This window comes from Nomascus leucogenys, chromosome 4 (assembly GCF_006542625.1).
Source record: "Nomascus leucogenys isolate Asia chromosome 4, Asia_NLE_v1, whole genome shotgun sequence".
Taxonomy (NCBI): Eukaryota; Metazoa; Chordata; class Mammalia; order Primates; family Hylobatidae; genus Nomascus; species Nomascus leucogenys.
In genome coordinates, this window is record NC_044384.1 from 48,171,432 (window position 1) to 48,187,985 (window position 16,554).

The following is a 16,554-nucleotide window of genomic DNA, read 5'->3' on the forward strand; positions in this document are numbered from 1 at the left end:
TTAATTCCCTAAAGCTGGAAGCATCTTCATCATGATATTATCAGTTTTCCCCATGACCTCAAGAATAGGAATGTGGCCAACGATTTCATTCTATAATGAACAAATTTGGGGAAGGGGACCGTGATGGTTAATTTTATACTCAACTTGGTTAGGCCTATTTTTGGTCAAACACCAGCCTAGATGTTGCTGTGAAAGTATATTTTAGACGTGATTGACATTTAAGTCCGTAGACTTTGAGCAAAGTAGATGACTCTTCATAATGTGGGTGAGCCCCTTCCAATCACTTGATGGCCTTAAAAGAATAGACTCAGGCTCCTCCTCCTGACCCACGAGGAAAAAGGAATTCTGCTTCCGGATGAGATTGCAACATCAACCCTTCCCTGGGTTTCCTGCCTGTGGGCCTGCCCTGTAGATTTTAAACCTGCCAGCTCCCATAAGTGCATGAACCAGTTCCTTTAAAAATACGTGTATAGTTTCTTTTCTTTCAGACAGAGTCTTGCTCTGTTGCCCAGGCTGGAGTACAGTGGTTGCTCTCAGCTCACTGCAACCTCCACCCCCCAGGGTTCAAGCGATTCTCCTGCCTCAGCCTTCCGAGTAGCTGGGACTACAGGTGCCCCCCACCATGCCTGGCTAATTTTTGTGTTTTTAGTAGAGATGGGTTTTCACCAAGTTGGCTAGGCTGGTCTTGAACTCCTGACCTCAAGTGATCTGCCTGCCTCGGCCCCCCAAAGTGCTGGGATTTCAAGCATGAGCCACCATGCCTGGCCACATGTATATAGTTTTAAACTGATTCATATTTTCAACCTGTTTGGATTATAAAAATCCATAGCTATTCAACAACATTCAAATGAATATGTAGCATTCTAAAAATAGGCAGGTTAGTGACCAATACAATCATGGTAGGTAATAGACTAAACCTTATGAAATTGCCAATATTTGACCATTTAATCTATAAAAATGGCAATTTGCTATGGATTAACCAATATGCAAGGAACAAGGACTTGCTAACAACATTAATAGAATTGGAGACATTGATTTTGCTATGTATCTTGGGAAAAGTGCATGTGAAAAAGTCCAAACCTATGCTGTATTCTCTTCAAGTTTTTTCCTCTCTCAACACAGCCAGTTAGAGGGTAGCAAGATTTGAGATTTGAATTTGGAGGAAAATAGAAAGACCACTCAGGTAGGTTTAGGCCTAAGCCATGTGTCTAACTAAGGTTCTCCTGGAGAACCCTGGTTGGAGATTACGGGCAAGTGGTAACTATTCTTGTCCCGGCCACATGACTGATGTCAAGGTTCCCTTCAATGGACCCATGTTGCTTTTAAGACAAATTCACAGCTGTAATCGGTGGCAGATAAAACCAACCTTCACTCCAGCCTCATGTCCCACCAGTCCCAACCCTACTGTGGTAGAGATGGTTGTTGGCCAACTCAGATTAGTGCTCCTCTTCCAGAACATAGAGTTAGTTGTTCTGGGAAATGGCTCCCAGCCAGGGGCCACATTTCTCAGCACATCTAGATGGGGGCATGTAACTAGCTCTGGCCAGTGAGATATCAGTGGGACTCGTGTGACACTTCAGCACAGAGGGGTCTAATACCATACTATGTTCCCTCAGTCTGCTGGCTAAATGTCACCAGAGTGACCTTGAAGCCACAAGACTAAATCAAACTGTCTCAAACAGTCACCATTAGAAGGAAAACCACCCTAAAGAGTCTCTAGAGCAAAGAGTTCTGCGTTGCACCTGGCACAAGTGAGACATAAACTTTTACTTTGTTAAGCCCCCGAGATTTGGGGTTATTTGTGATAGCAGCATAACCCATCCCACCTCAATACCTTTGCCCTTCAACATTCTGAATCGTCATAAGTGCTCTCTCAACTTATCAAATTGTTTCACTTGGCTGGGCCTTGCAGACTGTATTCTCTCTACCTAGAATACCTTTTCCCTTGTCTATCTGACAAATTACCAACACTCAGATTAAGTGACACCTTTTCAGAGTCATTCCCTGATTTCTGTAGGGTGTTGGTTTCTTCCTCCTTCTTACCCTTGCTGTGCCTTGTACCATAGCCTCCTGCCAAACCATGATGAAACAGTTATGTTCTCAAAAGATTGTGAGTTCTTTCAATAAATGCAGGTATTGGGTCCTATTCTTTATGTTCAGATCACCTAAAATAGTGCCTGGTGCATGTGAGTTCTCCATACATGGATTTTGGATCAGCCTAAGTAAATTGGGTGTGTGGGGCCCCTGACCTGGCTGATTGCAGCGTGGATCTGGCCTGAACTGATCGGACGGCCTGAGTCGCTGCAGGTGTATCTTGTTGGAGCTCCCCTTCTCTTAAATCAAAGAAATGCCCAGAGTAGGGGCTGGGTGTAGTGGCTCATGCCTGTAATCCCAGCACTTTGGGAGGCTGAGGCAGGTGGATCATCTGAGGTCAGGAGTTTGTAGACCAGCCTAGCCAACATGGCAAAATCCCATCTGTACTAAAAATACAAAAATTGGCCAGGCGTGGTGGCATGTGCCTGTAATCCCAGTTACTTGGGAGGCTGATGCAGGAGAATCGCTTGAACCCAGGAAGCAGAGGTTGCAGTGAGCTGAGATCATGCCACTGCATTCTAGCCTGGGCAACGGAGTGAGACTTTGTCTCAAAAAAGGAAAAAAAAAAAAAAAAAAAAAAAAAGAAAAAAGAAAAGAAATGCCCACAGTAAAGAAGTGGGCCCTTAGAATGTGTCTTTTGCTATTTGCTGAAGGTTACAGGAAAATAAGGCTTTCTCATTTACAGAATGTGTCTTTTTAATGGCTGCAGATCATATTTAATACTTGCTTTGCTTGCAAGACATTGGAAATTTGGATCTCTCCTAGCGTTCTGCCCAGATACTTTCTAGAATTCCTTTGCTTCTTTGTAAAATTTTGATTCTCTTTTTTTTGGAAGGGACAATAAAGGAATTTTAAAAATCAAGTTAAAATGGAATGAAAAGTGCCTTTCACAGGAATGTTTTATTGTCTCTGCCTGGACTTCTAACATAGCTTATGAGGTGAAAACACTGCTTTAGTAAAAATGGAATACTCTTGGTTACATGAAATCCCATCCCTCGTCCTTCAGGTTCACTGGAGAAGTCCCTCATTCCTTGGGAGTGGTGACGACAGCCGTGGTGGAATAGGAGTAGGGGCTCAGCAGGGCGGCGATGGTGTAGCGGCGGGGGCCAGAGTCGTTGGCTGTGAATACCACCTATGAGAGAAGACAGACAGATCCATTTCCACCAGAGCCCAAAAAACGTGACAGATGACACACATGACTGACCACTGGAAGTCCAGTGCCAACTTAGTTAATTTTATTCTTTTCTTTTTTGGAACAGTTTGAACAGAAGGAAAAAGCTCAAATATGCTGGCAAGCTAAGCCTTTGGAACCATGCACAGTCCTTAGAGCAGGAGTACAGAATCAGGTCTTGTTTTGCAAATTCACGCCGAAAGTCAGGATGGCCCTAGCTTGACTAAGGGAAATCCCAGAAAGCCTAAAGGCTGTATCTATTTTATTGGTTTTAGAAAAAAAAGGTGGGGAGAATGCAAAACTGCGTTGAGTCATTGAAGAGCTGCTGCAATAGTGGCTGCCAACCACAGACTTAGAGATTTAGCATTCTGGAGCTGGAAACATTCTTCCCATTTTACAGATGAGCAAACCAGACTTGAATTACTGTATTGTCCCAGTCTACATACTGATGGAACCACAGTAAGAAGGCAAGTCTCCTGTCTCCAAGCCCAGAGATTCCCCCGCCCTATTATTCTTTGCATTTTCTAATATGAAGAAGAAAAGTATATTTTTATGTATAACAAGCAATGAAATGTGAAGTAAAAGCATTACAGGGCTCTATTTACAATACAGAGTGTGGAAGATCATGGTGGAATTTTGAAATATATATGCATGCACTAGAGCTCATTTGAGCTTTGTAACTGGGCAAATTGTGGATCAAAATGCTGTTCCAGATAGTCACACAGTTCTGTCAAATTCAGTGGAATATCTGCGACTCAGGTGCTGGGACAGCCTTGGTTCTCAGAGTGAGAGAAGTTGGGATAAATTGAGGTCAGGAAAGAGGTAGAAGACAGTAAAGGCGTGTTAAATTTGATTTATTTTGTATACGGGCCTTGGGTTGAGGTTTGGACACACTGCATAAATACGTTTTGTTCCAAATATGGGAAAAAGAAACCCGGATTACTTAGGGATAGAAGGAAAAAAGGATCTGAGTGAGCCATACCAAAAACAAAAATAATATTGGGGCAAGAGGAAGTGAGAATCACCTAAGAATCTCTTAAGAAGAAAGGGCTCCCCTTAAGGCCAATTCCCTAGAATCGACTAATAAAAATGTCTTTTGTCTTATGGTGACATTGACCTTCAACCCACTTGATTCTTCTTAAAAATTGTAAGAGGCATAATCTGTAATCAAAAATCCATGAGGTAGCTGGGCATGGTGGCTCACACCTGTAATCCCAGCACTTTGGGAGGCTGAGGCGAGTGAATCACCTGAGGTCTGGAGTTCGAGACCAGCCTGGCCAAGATGGTGAAACCCTGTCTCTACGAAAAATACAAAAATTAGCCTGGTGTGGTGGCACACACCTGTGTCCCGGCTACTCGGAAGGCTGAGGCAGGAGAATTGCTTGAACCTGGGAGGCGGAGGTTGCAGTGAGCTGAGATTGCACCACTGCATTCCAGCCTGGGTGACGGAGCAAAACTCCGTCTCAAAAAAAAAAGGAAAAAAAAAAATCCATGAAGTGAAGAGGCCTAAGAGCTCCTAATAAAAGTTTCCAATTTCCCTTGGTAAATCTAATATGACCACCTGGGTCACTGGCCAAGGTAGAGATGACCAGTTCTGAAGGAGGCATTTATCAGAAGAAGCTGCATGAAGCCCACCATGCACTCGTCACCAAAGTGAGGCATTGGGGATCATCTCTCACTGCTCGCTCTCTCTTGTTCTCCATGTTTATCTGGGCTTCAGGCTGGGCTGACGGTCCTGCCTAATCTGTTTTACTTCGGTCTTTTCCCCTCCATTCCGAGGGCAGGGATGTATTTTCATTTCTGAATCTCCAGTATCTAGCAGAGTGTTCCACACATAGAATGCTTTTTTTTTGTTTAATGTTTGTTGAATGAATACTGCAAGAGTGAAGAGCAGACAAGGAAGCTAAGATCTAATGAAAGAGAACAACATGTGGGCAGTATGTCAATGAACCTTTTTAGATGGTTCCCATCAGGCTGAGACCCACGTGTTAGGCAAACAACGGTCTCAGGTAGGCAGATCTATTACTCAAAGGTAAGGGCTGAGACTCTAGGGGCAATGTCTTGTGCTGGGCACTGCTGAAACCCTGCTTCTGCCCTGACTGGGGTCTGTGTCTTGCTGCCTGGCTGAGGGGTAGTCAGGGACATGCTCCTTGGTAGATGGGGCTCCCTTGTTGACTTGTGGGCCCCAGAAGTCAAACAAGCCCCTATTATTTCCCTGGTAACATTGTCTAATAAAGGAACCACTTTATAGCAATTGAAAGTCTCATCCATGACTAAGCCAGAGAATAGTTCCCTTTCATGCCGAGCTATTTTTGATGGAATTAGTTGATCTTTAACTCTGACCAACATGTCTGGATTCTATTTCCATGACAGCCATCTGTTTCAAATGACTTAAGAAATTAAGGAGAAGGCAGGGGGATTGGGTCCATGTATAACTGTTTTAAGACCCTCGCCATAGGCAGGGGAACAGAGCACATTACAAATGTGGCTTTTCTTTTTTTAAGCTTGGCTTTTCGCAAGGGAAAAAGTTTCCTGGGGCATAATGCGAGGCACAGCAGAAGTGAGGGTAAACTCAGCCTGGGCCTTAATTGTAAACATTTCTACTTGTGTATTTCCCAGCCTTGTGACCTTTGACAAGTTATTTGACTTCCTGGTGCCTCATTTTCTTCATCTGTAAGATGGGGATAATGATAGGACTGACCTCAGTGGCTTATTCCTGAGGGTTAAGTAGGTTACAGATGGAAAACACTTATAATTGTGTCTGCCACATGGTGTATGCTTGGTAAATGTTATCTATGGTGTTGCCATTATTACTCTGATTTTATTGTCTCTATAGGTATGTGTTGCCAAGAATCACTTGTCCAAACCTCTGAGGAGCCAGATATGTTTTGGAATGAAGAATGTTACGGGTTTTCGAGAAATGAAATGGTGCATCTCTTGTTACATACACTCTACGTGGGGTCTGGAGGGCTGCCTCATAAACTATTATTTCAACAGAAAATACATCAATATTCATATAAAGTGGAATGAATAGACTATGAATAGTGTCATGTAAGTTCAAGTCATATTACTAAGTGGATTTTCATCAAAGTCAAAAAGAAATTTGCTTCTCAGAGTGCTGTGAATTTTTTCTTGTATAATAGGAAAGGGAACCTTCGGTCATTCATCACCTTCCTTAGGACATTTCTGTGGTACACTAAGTAAAACTGTGCATTTCCTGGGATGCCAAAAGCAAAAACCAAACCCAAAACCAAAACAACCCTCGAAGGTCTGTATACTCACCTCTGCATGCTCATGGAATGGGGAGATGCCAAGTGCCTTCCAGTAAGATTTGGTGTCTATTTCCACTTTGTATATCCCTTCTACAAATTCCTCCTCAGTTGTGAGCCCATGCAGCTCTCCAGTCTCACTGGTTTTCCTATAAGGTGTGAAAGTCTGGGTTAAGTTAGGCATGGAGGAAACAAATGGCATGGCAAAGTAATACCCTCCGCCCCCTGACTAACACACATAAACATATTATATATATTTCCCCTCAACTAAGTCAGAAATAGGGAAAACTCATAACTGAAATTAAATGGCAAAAAGTTTTGTAAAAACTTTTTGAAAAGCTCACTGTAGATTTTTTTCTCTGATAAGAAGAGAATGTAGGTATAATTTTTTTTTTTTTTTGAGACAGAGTTTTACTCTTGTCACCCAGGCTGGAGTGCAATGGCACGATCTCAGCTCATTGCAACCTCTGCCTCCTAGATTCAAGGGATTCTCCAGCCTCGGCTTCCTGATTAGCTGGGATTACAGGTGCCTGCCACCATGCCTGGCTAATTTTTGTATTTTTCATAAAGACAGAGTTTTGCCATGTTGGCCAGGCTGGTCTTGAACTCCTGACTTCAGATGATATGCCCACTTCGGCATCCCAAAGTGCTGGGATTACAGGCGTGAGCCACCGTGCCCAGTGGGTATAATGTTTACTTAAGAAAGAGTCCTTGTGATTCAAGATTGATGATCTGTCTGTAGTTAATTTGGATCACCCAAAATTAAGTGGCCACAGCTGTTCTAACTCTGCACTTCTCCAGGACAGCAGGATCTCGCTCCTCTCCCTTGTGGTGTGAGGATACCTTTGAGAGCACCACCAGGGAGTATCATTTGCACACACAGTGGAAAACCTAAACTAGGAAGAAGAACCTGTATCTGACTCTTTTCCCTTTTATATATTTAATCTCTCTGATAACTCTTTGCCAGCAACAAACACTAGGCAACTTCTATTTCCATGTAAGTACCAGCTCCATAGTTGAATGTTGGAAATTGCTTCCCATTAGACTGCAACAGCTACGACAGATAAAAATAGCAGTTGTCTTTACTGACTCTGATTATGCCCCTCCTCCTTTCTTCTTTTCACTTCTTTTTTTTTTTTTTTTGTCCTGGTGCAAGAAAAAGATTCACAACAACATCGGAATATTTTTGGTGTCCATTCTGTCTCTCCCTTAGAATAGTCCCATAACCACTTTTCATGTTATGCTTGGCATTTTATATAAACATAAATGAATTACCAAATAAAAAGCCAGTTAAAATCAGACCTAAGAAAATGATCTTCCCAATAATCGTTGAAGAATCATGTGGTTCTTGGGGTTCAATTAAAACCCAATAGAAATTCTTCTCTGAGGAGACGTACATACTTAACAGTTCCTCTTCTGCTGGGTGCAGAGGGTCTCCTGATTGCTCTGTCTTCCGGTCACTTTGCTTAGGTTTATTAATATGTATTTTCCTTGAAGTTTTGCTAGTGCAGGTAGAAAAACTCCATGAAAATTGTGAACTGGCTAATGAAGGTGAGAAGTCACTCTTGCACATGAAGTTGGGTGATCCTGGGATTAGTCTGGGGCTGTACTTTGCCTCATGGATCCATCTCTTCTGTCTTTTTTTTTTTTTTTTAACTGAGCTTGACAGCCCCCAGCCTTGCATACAGTAGGTGCCCCAAAGTGTTCATTAGGCAAAAGCCCTGGGTTTTGGGCAATCCAAATTAACTACAGACAGATGCCTAGTTAATAATATTTCTGAATTCCATTCCTTTTGTTAATGGGTTAATACACATTGTACCTCTTTCCTAAAATTCTAAGACAAGGACTCTCAGCTTTGTTGTTACCCAGGGACACCAGGGAATCTGTGAAACTCCTAAAATCACATATACGGTTTTGTATGTGTGTGTATCTGTGCATTTTTTCGGGGCATAGAATCTTTACTTTTCATCACCTGCATAAAGTGATCTGTGACCCAAAAGGGTTGCAAACCACAGCTAGAGGAGAGGAGTTCTGATTCCTTCTTTTCTCTACTGTCTGCCCCTAAATGATGCTCAGGTTCCTGGTCACTTCCTAGCTAAGCAAAACAAAAAGAGGGCATCCTTCAGAGGGCATACTTGACCTCTGCCCACATTTTTCAATCCACTTGTAAATTCTTTAGCAGATGATGTGAGCTTCTCTCTACCAAGTGAGGGGCAAAAGGGAAGATAAAACCAAGTCCTGTGGGAGAGTTCTTTGGCAACTTACCCAGAGGCAAATGGCTCCCAGGTCTCATCAGCAGCCTTTTTGAACACATTCACAGCCACATTGATGGCAGGACTGCCTCGGACAGCATCTAGAACTTTGACCATCAGAGGACACTTGGATTCACCAGTGCCCTGGGTGTAGAGAAGACACGTGAGAAGTTAACAAAATTGATCAGAGTGAAAGGATTTATTCTTTATGGTGTTAGAAATCTGGAGCAAAACAAGAATCACACACTGATCCCATTATCAGGAATGTAAGTGTTGACAATTAATGAGCTTCCCTACTCAGTATAACACCGATGTAATTGTTTCCAAAGCAAGAATGGTTTCTGCCTCCAGACACATTGCTATCAACCAGGGATGTGTATAATGAATTTTAAGGGAGAAAATAGGCCCCCTGAGAACAGTTGCTTTGTTAAACTTCTTCATTTGAGTGGAATTACTGAAAAGATACAATGTACCATACATAGGACCAAACAGTTTTCCTGAGATCATTTTAGTTGTTGCTATAGTCACTCCCTCTTACCAGTTGTTATAAAAGAATGTCAGACTACATCCAGACCCATTTTATAGTATTAGTTAATTCTTCTAGAGGATTTAAGAATTAGATATCTGACTAGAATATTGTTCACTAAGCCTTTTAAAGATTAATCAATAAATACATTTTGATTAACTATAGGGCCAGAATATAATCTCCTGCAGTTTGCCCCCCAAATACATTTTATAAAGGGATACTTTTCTGAAAATTCAGTATTAACATCTTCCTTAATATCATATCTTTATTTCTATCATCTGTCTGAGGAAATAGAGCTACCAGGCATTACAAATCCAATGTACCAAAGTAATGAGGTTGAATACTCAGAGTTCAAGTCCCAGCTCAGTAAGCTCAGCGGAACTTCATTCTTTTTGAAGTTGGAATTGATGATATTAAAAATAGATGCTGGGTACCCTTGCCCTAGTAACAAAAGCTGGTTGGCAAAGCTGGAAGGAGTCGCTTCTACTTCATTTAGCGTGAATCTTAAATGTAGAAACGGGATGTCACGGAAACACTCACCGTAGGGCCAGCCTCAGACACAAATACCAGTCCAGCGAGGCAGAGGAGGAGCAGACGATGAGAAGCCATCCTGCCAAGAACGAGTGGACTTCTGTGATGGCTGCTCCCAGCCTGGGGCTTTTATACTCACTTCTCCTGAGCTAGGCTGCTTATCCCTGCCAATCTGACTGCAAACCTGCTGATTCTGATTATTGACTTAGTCAACAAAGAGAGAATAAGTAACCCATACAAATATGAACCTTGTCTAGAGAGATTAGAGCATCGGAACATTAGCTCTATGAAATATTCTTAATAGGTCATTTGACCAGTTAGGTCACCAAAACGAAACAATCAAAACAAAACAAAAATAGTCTTCTCCCTGTGTGACTGCGTGCACTAACATTCTTGGGGGTAATTTTTTCCTCCCTCACGTATTTCTATGCATGTTTTCCATTTTTATACATTTTTTATCTTTCATTTTAGATGCAAGATTTTAGACAGATGCAAGTTATAATAATGTATTTCATGTTGAATGACATTTAGCTGCACAGGCTTAAATATAGTGCATTAGAAAATGTTTGCACTTGATGGATCCATGGGTCAACAAGGAAAAAACCTTGGCAGTGCTCACATTTTTAAAAGCTCACATTTTAGCCAAACTAAGTCATTTGGAAGCTTTGCTTAGTCAGCAATTTCTCCACAATGTGTGTGTGCATGTGTGTATGTGTGTGTGTGTGTTCTGCCCAGATAAAGTCCACTTAAATCTAAGACAGAATGGCATCTTCCCTCCCTCCCTCCCTCCCTCCCTCCTTCCTTCCTTCCTTCCATCCTTCCTTTTTTTTCTTTTTTTTTTGACAGGGTCTCACTCCAACGCCCTGGCTCGAGTGCAGTGACACGATCACAGCTCACTGCAGCCTTGACCTCCCGGGCTCAGGTCATCCTCCCACCTCAGCCTGTTGCTCAGGCTGGTCTCGAACTCCTGGGCTCAAACGATCCGCCCGCCTTGGCCTTCCAAAGTGCTGGGATTACACGTGTGAGCCACTGAGCTGGGCCAGAATGGTATATTTCAACCTGGCATTGATGACCCTGAAATACAGAGAACCAAATCTTCTTTACTGACTCTCCTGCATTGGGCATGCAGGAACAAGGCTGACAGCTGGTTTTTGACAGAACGAAACTTGCTGGAAGAAAGTAGAGATGACTGTGAGAACCAGAAGCCATGATTGACAACAGATTCTTTTCCTCCTGGCCGACTTATTAATATAAGTCCAGAAATTATGATGATTTGATGATTCATTAATCACGTACAAAATCCTCTGTGTGTGTGTGTGCGTGTGTGTGTGTGTCTGTGTGCGCACTAGCATGCGTGGCTTTGTTCGTGGATAAACTAAGGCAGGTTTTTGTCCTTATAAGACAAATATGTAGAAAACATAGAGAAGACAAATATTTTGGACAAATACATGCCAAGAGCAAGTGCGGTTTGGAGCACTAAGAATTGAAGGAACATTCCCACAACTGATAGAGTCAGATTAGAAAAAATTCAACAAGAAATTGTGAAGCACAGGAGCTTACAGGGAGTAGTGGAAGGAACAGAAAGGCCTTTCAGGAACATGGGAATGTGCAGGAGAGGACTCCGGGAGGTGGGTTGACCCTTCACAGCAATGAGCAAACATAGTTGAGACCATAACTAGGAATGGAGTCTTAGACCCTTAGAGTTTGACTAGGAAGCAGCAGCAGAAAGATTTTTGCATTTGGAGTTGGATGACCAGAGTCATTCGATCCCAGTTCTGCTGCCCCGTTTCCCGGATGACCTTCTATGAGTTATTTACTATCTCAGATACTTGGCCAACTCTTTTGTAAAATAGAAATACCTACTTTTCTACTTCAAAGGACTGTTCTAATCACCTTTAATATGAGAAGATGTACAAGCCTTTTGTAAGCTGTAAACTACTATCTTGCTGTAAAAGCATAACTAATAGAATTTGGTTCAACATCTCTGCCTCAGGAGAAAATCCTTTCTCAAATAACATCTTTCATATACTGTCATCCAATATCCTCTTGATAATTTCCTATTGCTCAGAACCTGGATAGAGAGCCTTTTCTCTGGCTATGAATCATAAATATTTGGAAGTTCTTTCATAACCCAAGCAAAATCTACTATGCACGTGTTTCAGCACTGTACCCTGTTGAAACTAAGAATCATCTCTTGTAGACCCTGTGAACTGGCAACCCTGGGCTGCCATCAGCCCATAGATATGTTATATTTGGGCTGCACAGAGTCTCTTTAAACATTTTGTAATAGTTGCCAAAATTAAATATTGAGACGTGCTGCATAAAAATTTGGGTTTCTTGCTTCTCTTAAGAAATAAAAAATGTTGGCAGCTTTAGGCCCACATTTACACATGACAGTGATCATCAGAACGTCACTCTCAAACATCACGACTCCCCAGGCCTCCCTGCCAACGCTGAGGCTAGGTGATTCTCTAGTGGCATATCATGCTTGAGCTTTTATCTTTTCTTGCACATGGCCCGTTTCTTTCATCTGTGTTTCTGCCCAGCCTTTTGAAAAACTGAGTTTGTGATTGCTGGTCTTCCAACAGCCATGTAAGTAGTATTTTCTTTTTGCCAAACAGACATTCCCACTTCTGTGAATGAATCTTGTTTAGACATAGTTTCTAAGATCCTCAGCATCCTGAACTTCCTTTTCTGGCATACTCCCCTTGGTCAAAGTTTCTCTTCAAACGTGATGCTCTGAACAAGACACAGTCCCTGAAGTAGATCAGGGCCACAGGATGTTGAGACTGTTGCTTCCCTTGGCAAAGGCACTTTAGTGCAAATGTTGTACCCAGAATCCATCTGTAACTGTAGTAACTGTGACCCTCCCTTCATCATAACACTACCCACTGTGATCTGTTGGTCACAATAATCTAAAATGACCTATATTATCTGTCATCCTGTGCTTTGATCATTTATGAATTTTAACCCAAATATGAGACCCTGTGTTTGTATCTGATATACCTCATCCTGTTAGTTTCAACCCACCACTTGATCCTTGATATGGTTAGGCTTTGTGTCCCCACCTAAATCTCATCTTGAATTGTAACCCTCATAATCCTCATGTGTCAAGGGAAAGACCAGGTGGAGGTAATTGAATCAGGCGGAGCGGTTCGCTCACGCTGTTCTTGTGATAGTGAGTGAGTTCTCACAGGTTCTAGTGGTTTTACAAGGGGCTCTTCCCCCTTTGCTTGGCACTTCTTCCTGCTGCCTTGTGAGGAAGGTGCTTTGCTTCCCCTTCATCTTCTACCATGATTGTAAGTTTCCTGAGGCCTCCCCAGTTATGCTGAACTGTGAGTCAATTAAACCTCCCCATTTCCTTTATAAATTACCCAGTCTCAGGCAGTTCTTTATAGCCGTATTGAAACGGACTAATACAATCCTATTAACATCATTTAATAGTTGTTCTGGAAATTCCTCTCTTAGAACACTTTTCAGGCCATGCCCTTGGTCACTTTGACTTGCTTGCTTTCTGAACTATCATTGATCTGGAAATCATTAATGAAATCTGCATTTGAATAAGACAAGGAAGTGAGGAGAAAGTAAGGCAATTCAGGGTACAGAGGAGATCCTAAATTTCATTGGAAAATCACTGATAAAGCTTACAGAGATAAAGATTATTTTTTAATATAAAAAGACGAGAGGGTACAAAAAATAGAAAGAATAAGATCTACTATTTGATAGCACGACAGAGTGACTATAATTAATAATTGTATATTTTAAAATAAAGAGTGTAATTGGATTGTTTGTAACTGAAAAGATAAATGCTTGAGGAGATGGATACCCCATTCTCCATGATGTCCTTATTTCACATTGCATGCCTGTATTAAAACATTGCATGTACCCCATAAATATATACACCTACTATGTATCCACAAAATTAAAATTAAAATTAAAAAGACATAAAAATAGGAGAAAATTTTGGTAGAGAATTAAAGATTAAATGTAGGTAGTCTGGAGTCAAAGTGAGAGCTCTGGGAGAAGAAGCTTGCAGTGTTTTAGGTGAGAGAAAACCAAGGCTGAAGCATGAAGGAAAAAGCAAAAAACGGAGATGGAATGCATTATTTGTTAAATGAATGCTTGTATGGAGCTAATGGCAATGACAAATACAAGAAAAATCCAATATTTCTTGACTAAGAAGCAATTTATGATAAGAAAGGGTTATAGGGCTAAACATATACTCTCAAAGACAAGAAAATCTTCCTTTCCTGTGTTTATTTGAGTTTGCGAAAGCTCTTTTCGGAGGATGGTTACATAGGATCCATGAAGGGGAATGAATTAGGGTCAATGGTCACCACATTCCTGGAGGCCTAAGTGGTTGCTGCAGATGCTGCGTGCTTGGGCACAATCAGTAGCTATGAAGATCCAATGCTTTAAAACAAAAGGAGCACCAGTGAAGCATTTCAATTACAAGTTTATGTCTTTTCTTAGCTATGTACTGTTTTTCCTCTCAATCTGACTGTGGGGCTGTAGCATAGATGTTTAACTGAGGTGAAAAAGATGAATTTGAGGACAGCATTTCTCCTTCTCCTACAGAATATGCTGTGATTAATGAACAAGTTGCCTGGCTCTTAGTTTAGGGTTCTTCTGCCCTCTTCCTTATAATGGGCAGGTTTATCTATGAAAAATTTTGATATTATAGATAAACCCTTTCTTCTTGGTTTATTTTCTGAGGGTGCCTGTCCGCTGCTAGACAGTGATCTGTTGACACTGAAATGCCCACTAATATTAATGTGTCTAAGCTGATTACCCCGAGTTGGGCATAGGCTGGCCGAGTGCTGAGACTGGGCCTCATGGTGGGGGTTAGGGGAGAGTGGAAATGACGATATTTGGGGACCCTAGATCTTTGCAGGTTGAATAATTCAACTTTGTCAGCTCCCCTTGAGGTGAATAAGCCTCGGGGGTTTGATTAATGGCAAGCAAATCATAAAAGATTCATGTTAAAACCATAATACCAATTTAATTAATAGTTAGATGGTTGCTAGGTAAGCGAGAAATTGGAGCAAAGGCCCCAGGCTAATTTTTTGAGAGTATTTCATCCGGACTGCAGGAGAGCCTAGGAAAGTTATCTGACTTCTCTGTAGCACATACCTTTCTTGTGTTTGGAATGCCCGTGTCTGCCTTATCTGGCATGCCTCTCCTCCGCCAGTGTTGAATAAACACATAAAAAGCCTTCTCCCTTATCTTCCCTTCTTCCCTTGTCCATGTAAATAACCATCCAAGTAAAGGCAAACATTATCCAGGATATATTAATTAGACCATATTTTATTTTTGTTAATTGTAGTTTGAATTTCTTCGTTGAATTTTGGGGGCCAACCTGGTTGGGAACAACCATTGAGAACTCCCTTGTGTAAGAATCTTCCACAACTCTTAGCCTGCGTGCTGCCATGCCCCATATTTGGGGACTGTATAACCAAGAGTGGCAACTTCAGTCCCACCCATGGCTTGAGAACACACCTGTCACTATCTGGGGGATTTTGCTGTATATCAGTAGCTCTGATGATTCAGGCAAGACACCCATGTCTTGGTCCAGGTTCATATCTGTCTTAGTGATCACACACGTGTTAGAAGATTTTATCCATAAACAGTTATTAGACACAGTTAAGAGTTTTGGCTTTAGAGTTACTCAAAGCTCACCCACCCCTACCTGTGGGGCGGATATGCAGACAAAAGAGGAAGTTTAAATTTTTAAGATATTTTTTAAAAGAATCTATTTGGCATGTTTCCTTTGGGCTTCTTTTATCCGCCCCCCCCTCACCCCCCACCCCGCCCCGGAGCTCTCATGCAGCTAGTGTAGCAAAACAAACTCGAAGTTGGAAGCCACTTAGGTGGCCTCTCTGGCCATGATCTGTGAAGGAAGGAGGAAGTGGGGTGTGGCCTTCTGGATATGTGATATGATATATACGATTTCCTCTCCAAACACATCCTTGTGATGTTTAATAACCTACCCCATTTACCAAGAGACTGCATTGGGGTATGGGTGAATTGCACCAGCCAGAATTAAAGAGGATTTATTTGGTTGACTCTGTGTCTGTACTTACATATCCCTTAGATCAGCTGTACTGATTCTGTGGCCATAATCCATTGTGCGTGGTTCAGGATATAGATTTTGGCTACTTCTATTTTCTTTCAACCTTGGAACTGAGAGAAATATTTTAAATTCAGCAACTAATTTAAAAGAAGCAACTATTAAGCATCTTCCTAATGTGAGCCAATGTGCTAGCCACCACTGTGGGAGCTATCAAGAGAGGCATGTGCCTTCAAATTGCTTATAATTTAATTATTAAGAACATATACGTATGAAAAAATGCTCAACATCACTGGTCCTTAGAGAAATACAAATCAAAACTACACTGAGATATCATCTCACACCCGTCAGAATGGCTACTAATAAAAAGTCAAAAAACAACAGATGCTGGTGAGGTTGCAGAGAAAAAGGAATGCTTTTACACCGTTGGTGTGAGTGACAATTAGTTCAACAACTGTGGAAGACAGTGTGGCAACTCCTCAAAGATCTAGAGGCAGAAATACCATTTGACCCAGCAATCCCATGACTGGGTATATACTCAAAGGAATATAAATCATTCTATTATAAAGACACACGCATGCATATATTCATTGCAGCACTATTCACAATAGCAGAGACATGGAATCAACCCAAATGCCCAT

At 41.7% G+C, this 16,554-nt stretch overlaps 1 protein-coding gene across 1 annotated transcript; it reads right to left on the bottom strand.

Moving 5' to 3' along the window:
• Window positions 1-2,963: 2,963 nt before the first annotated feature.
• Window positions 2,964-10,057, bottom strand: TTR (transthyretin). The gene is made up of 4 exons (XM_003261963.4): window positions 9,853-10,057; window positions 8,800-8,930; window positions 6,548-6,683; window positions 2,964-3,226 (listed from the first exon to the last, which is right to left on the bottom strand). Exons 1-4 carry the CDS (start codon window positions 9,919-9,921, stop codon window positions 3,119-3,121), a joined length of 444 nt encoding a protein of 147 aa, XP_003262011.1. The 5' UTR covers window positions 9,922-10,057; the 3' UTR covers window positions 2,964-3,118.
• Window positions 10,058-16,554: the final 6,497 nt, after the last annotated feature.

Coding starts and splice junctions, on each gene's coding strand:
- TTR (XM_003261963.4), bottom strand. CDS start 9,921: ATGGCTTCTCATCGTCTGCTCCTCCTCTGCCTCGCTGGACTGGTATTT. Junction 8,931..9,852: donor TGTCTGAGGCTGGCCCTACG/GTGAGTGTTTCC, acceptor CTCTACACCCAG/GGCACTGGTGAATCCAAGTG. Junction 6,684..8,799: donor TGGGAGCCATTTGCCTCTGG/GTAAGTTGCCAA, acceptor CACACCTTATAG/GAAAACCAGTGAGACTGGAG.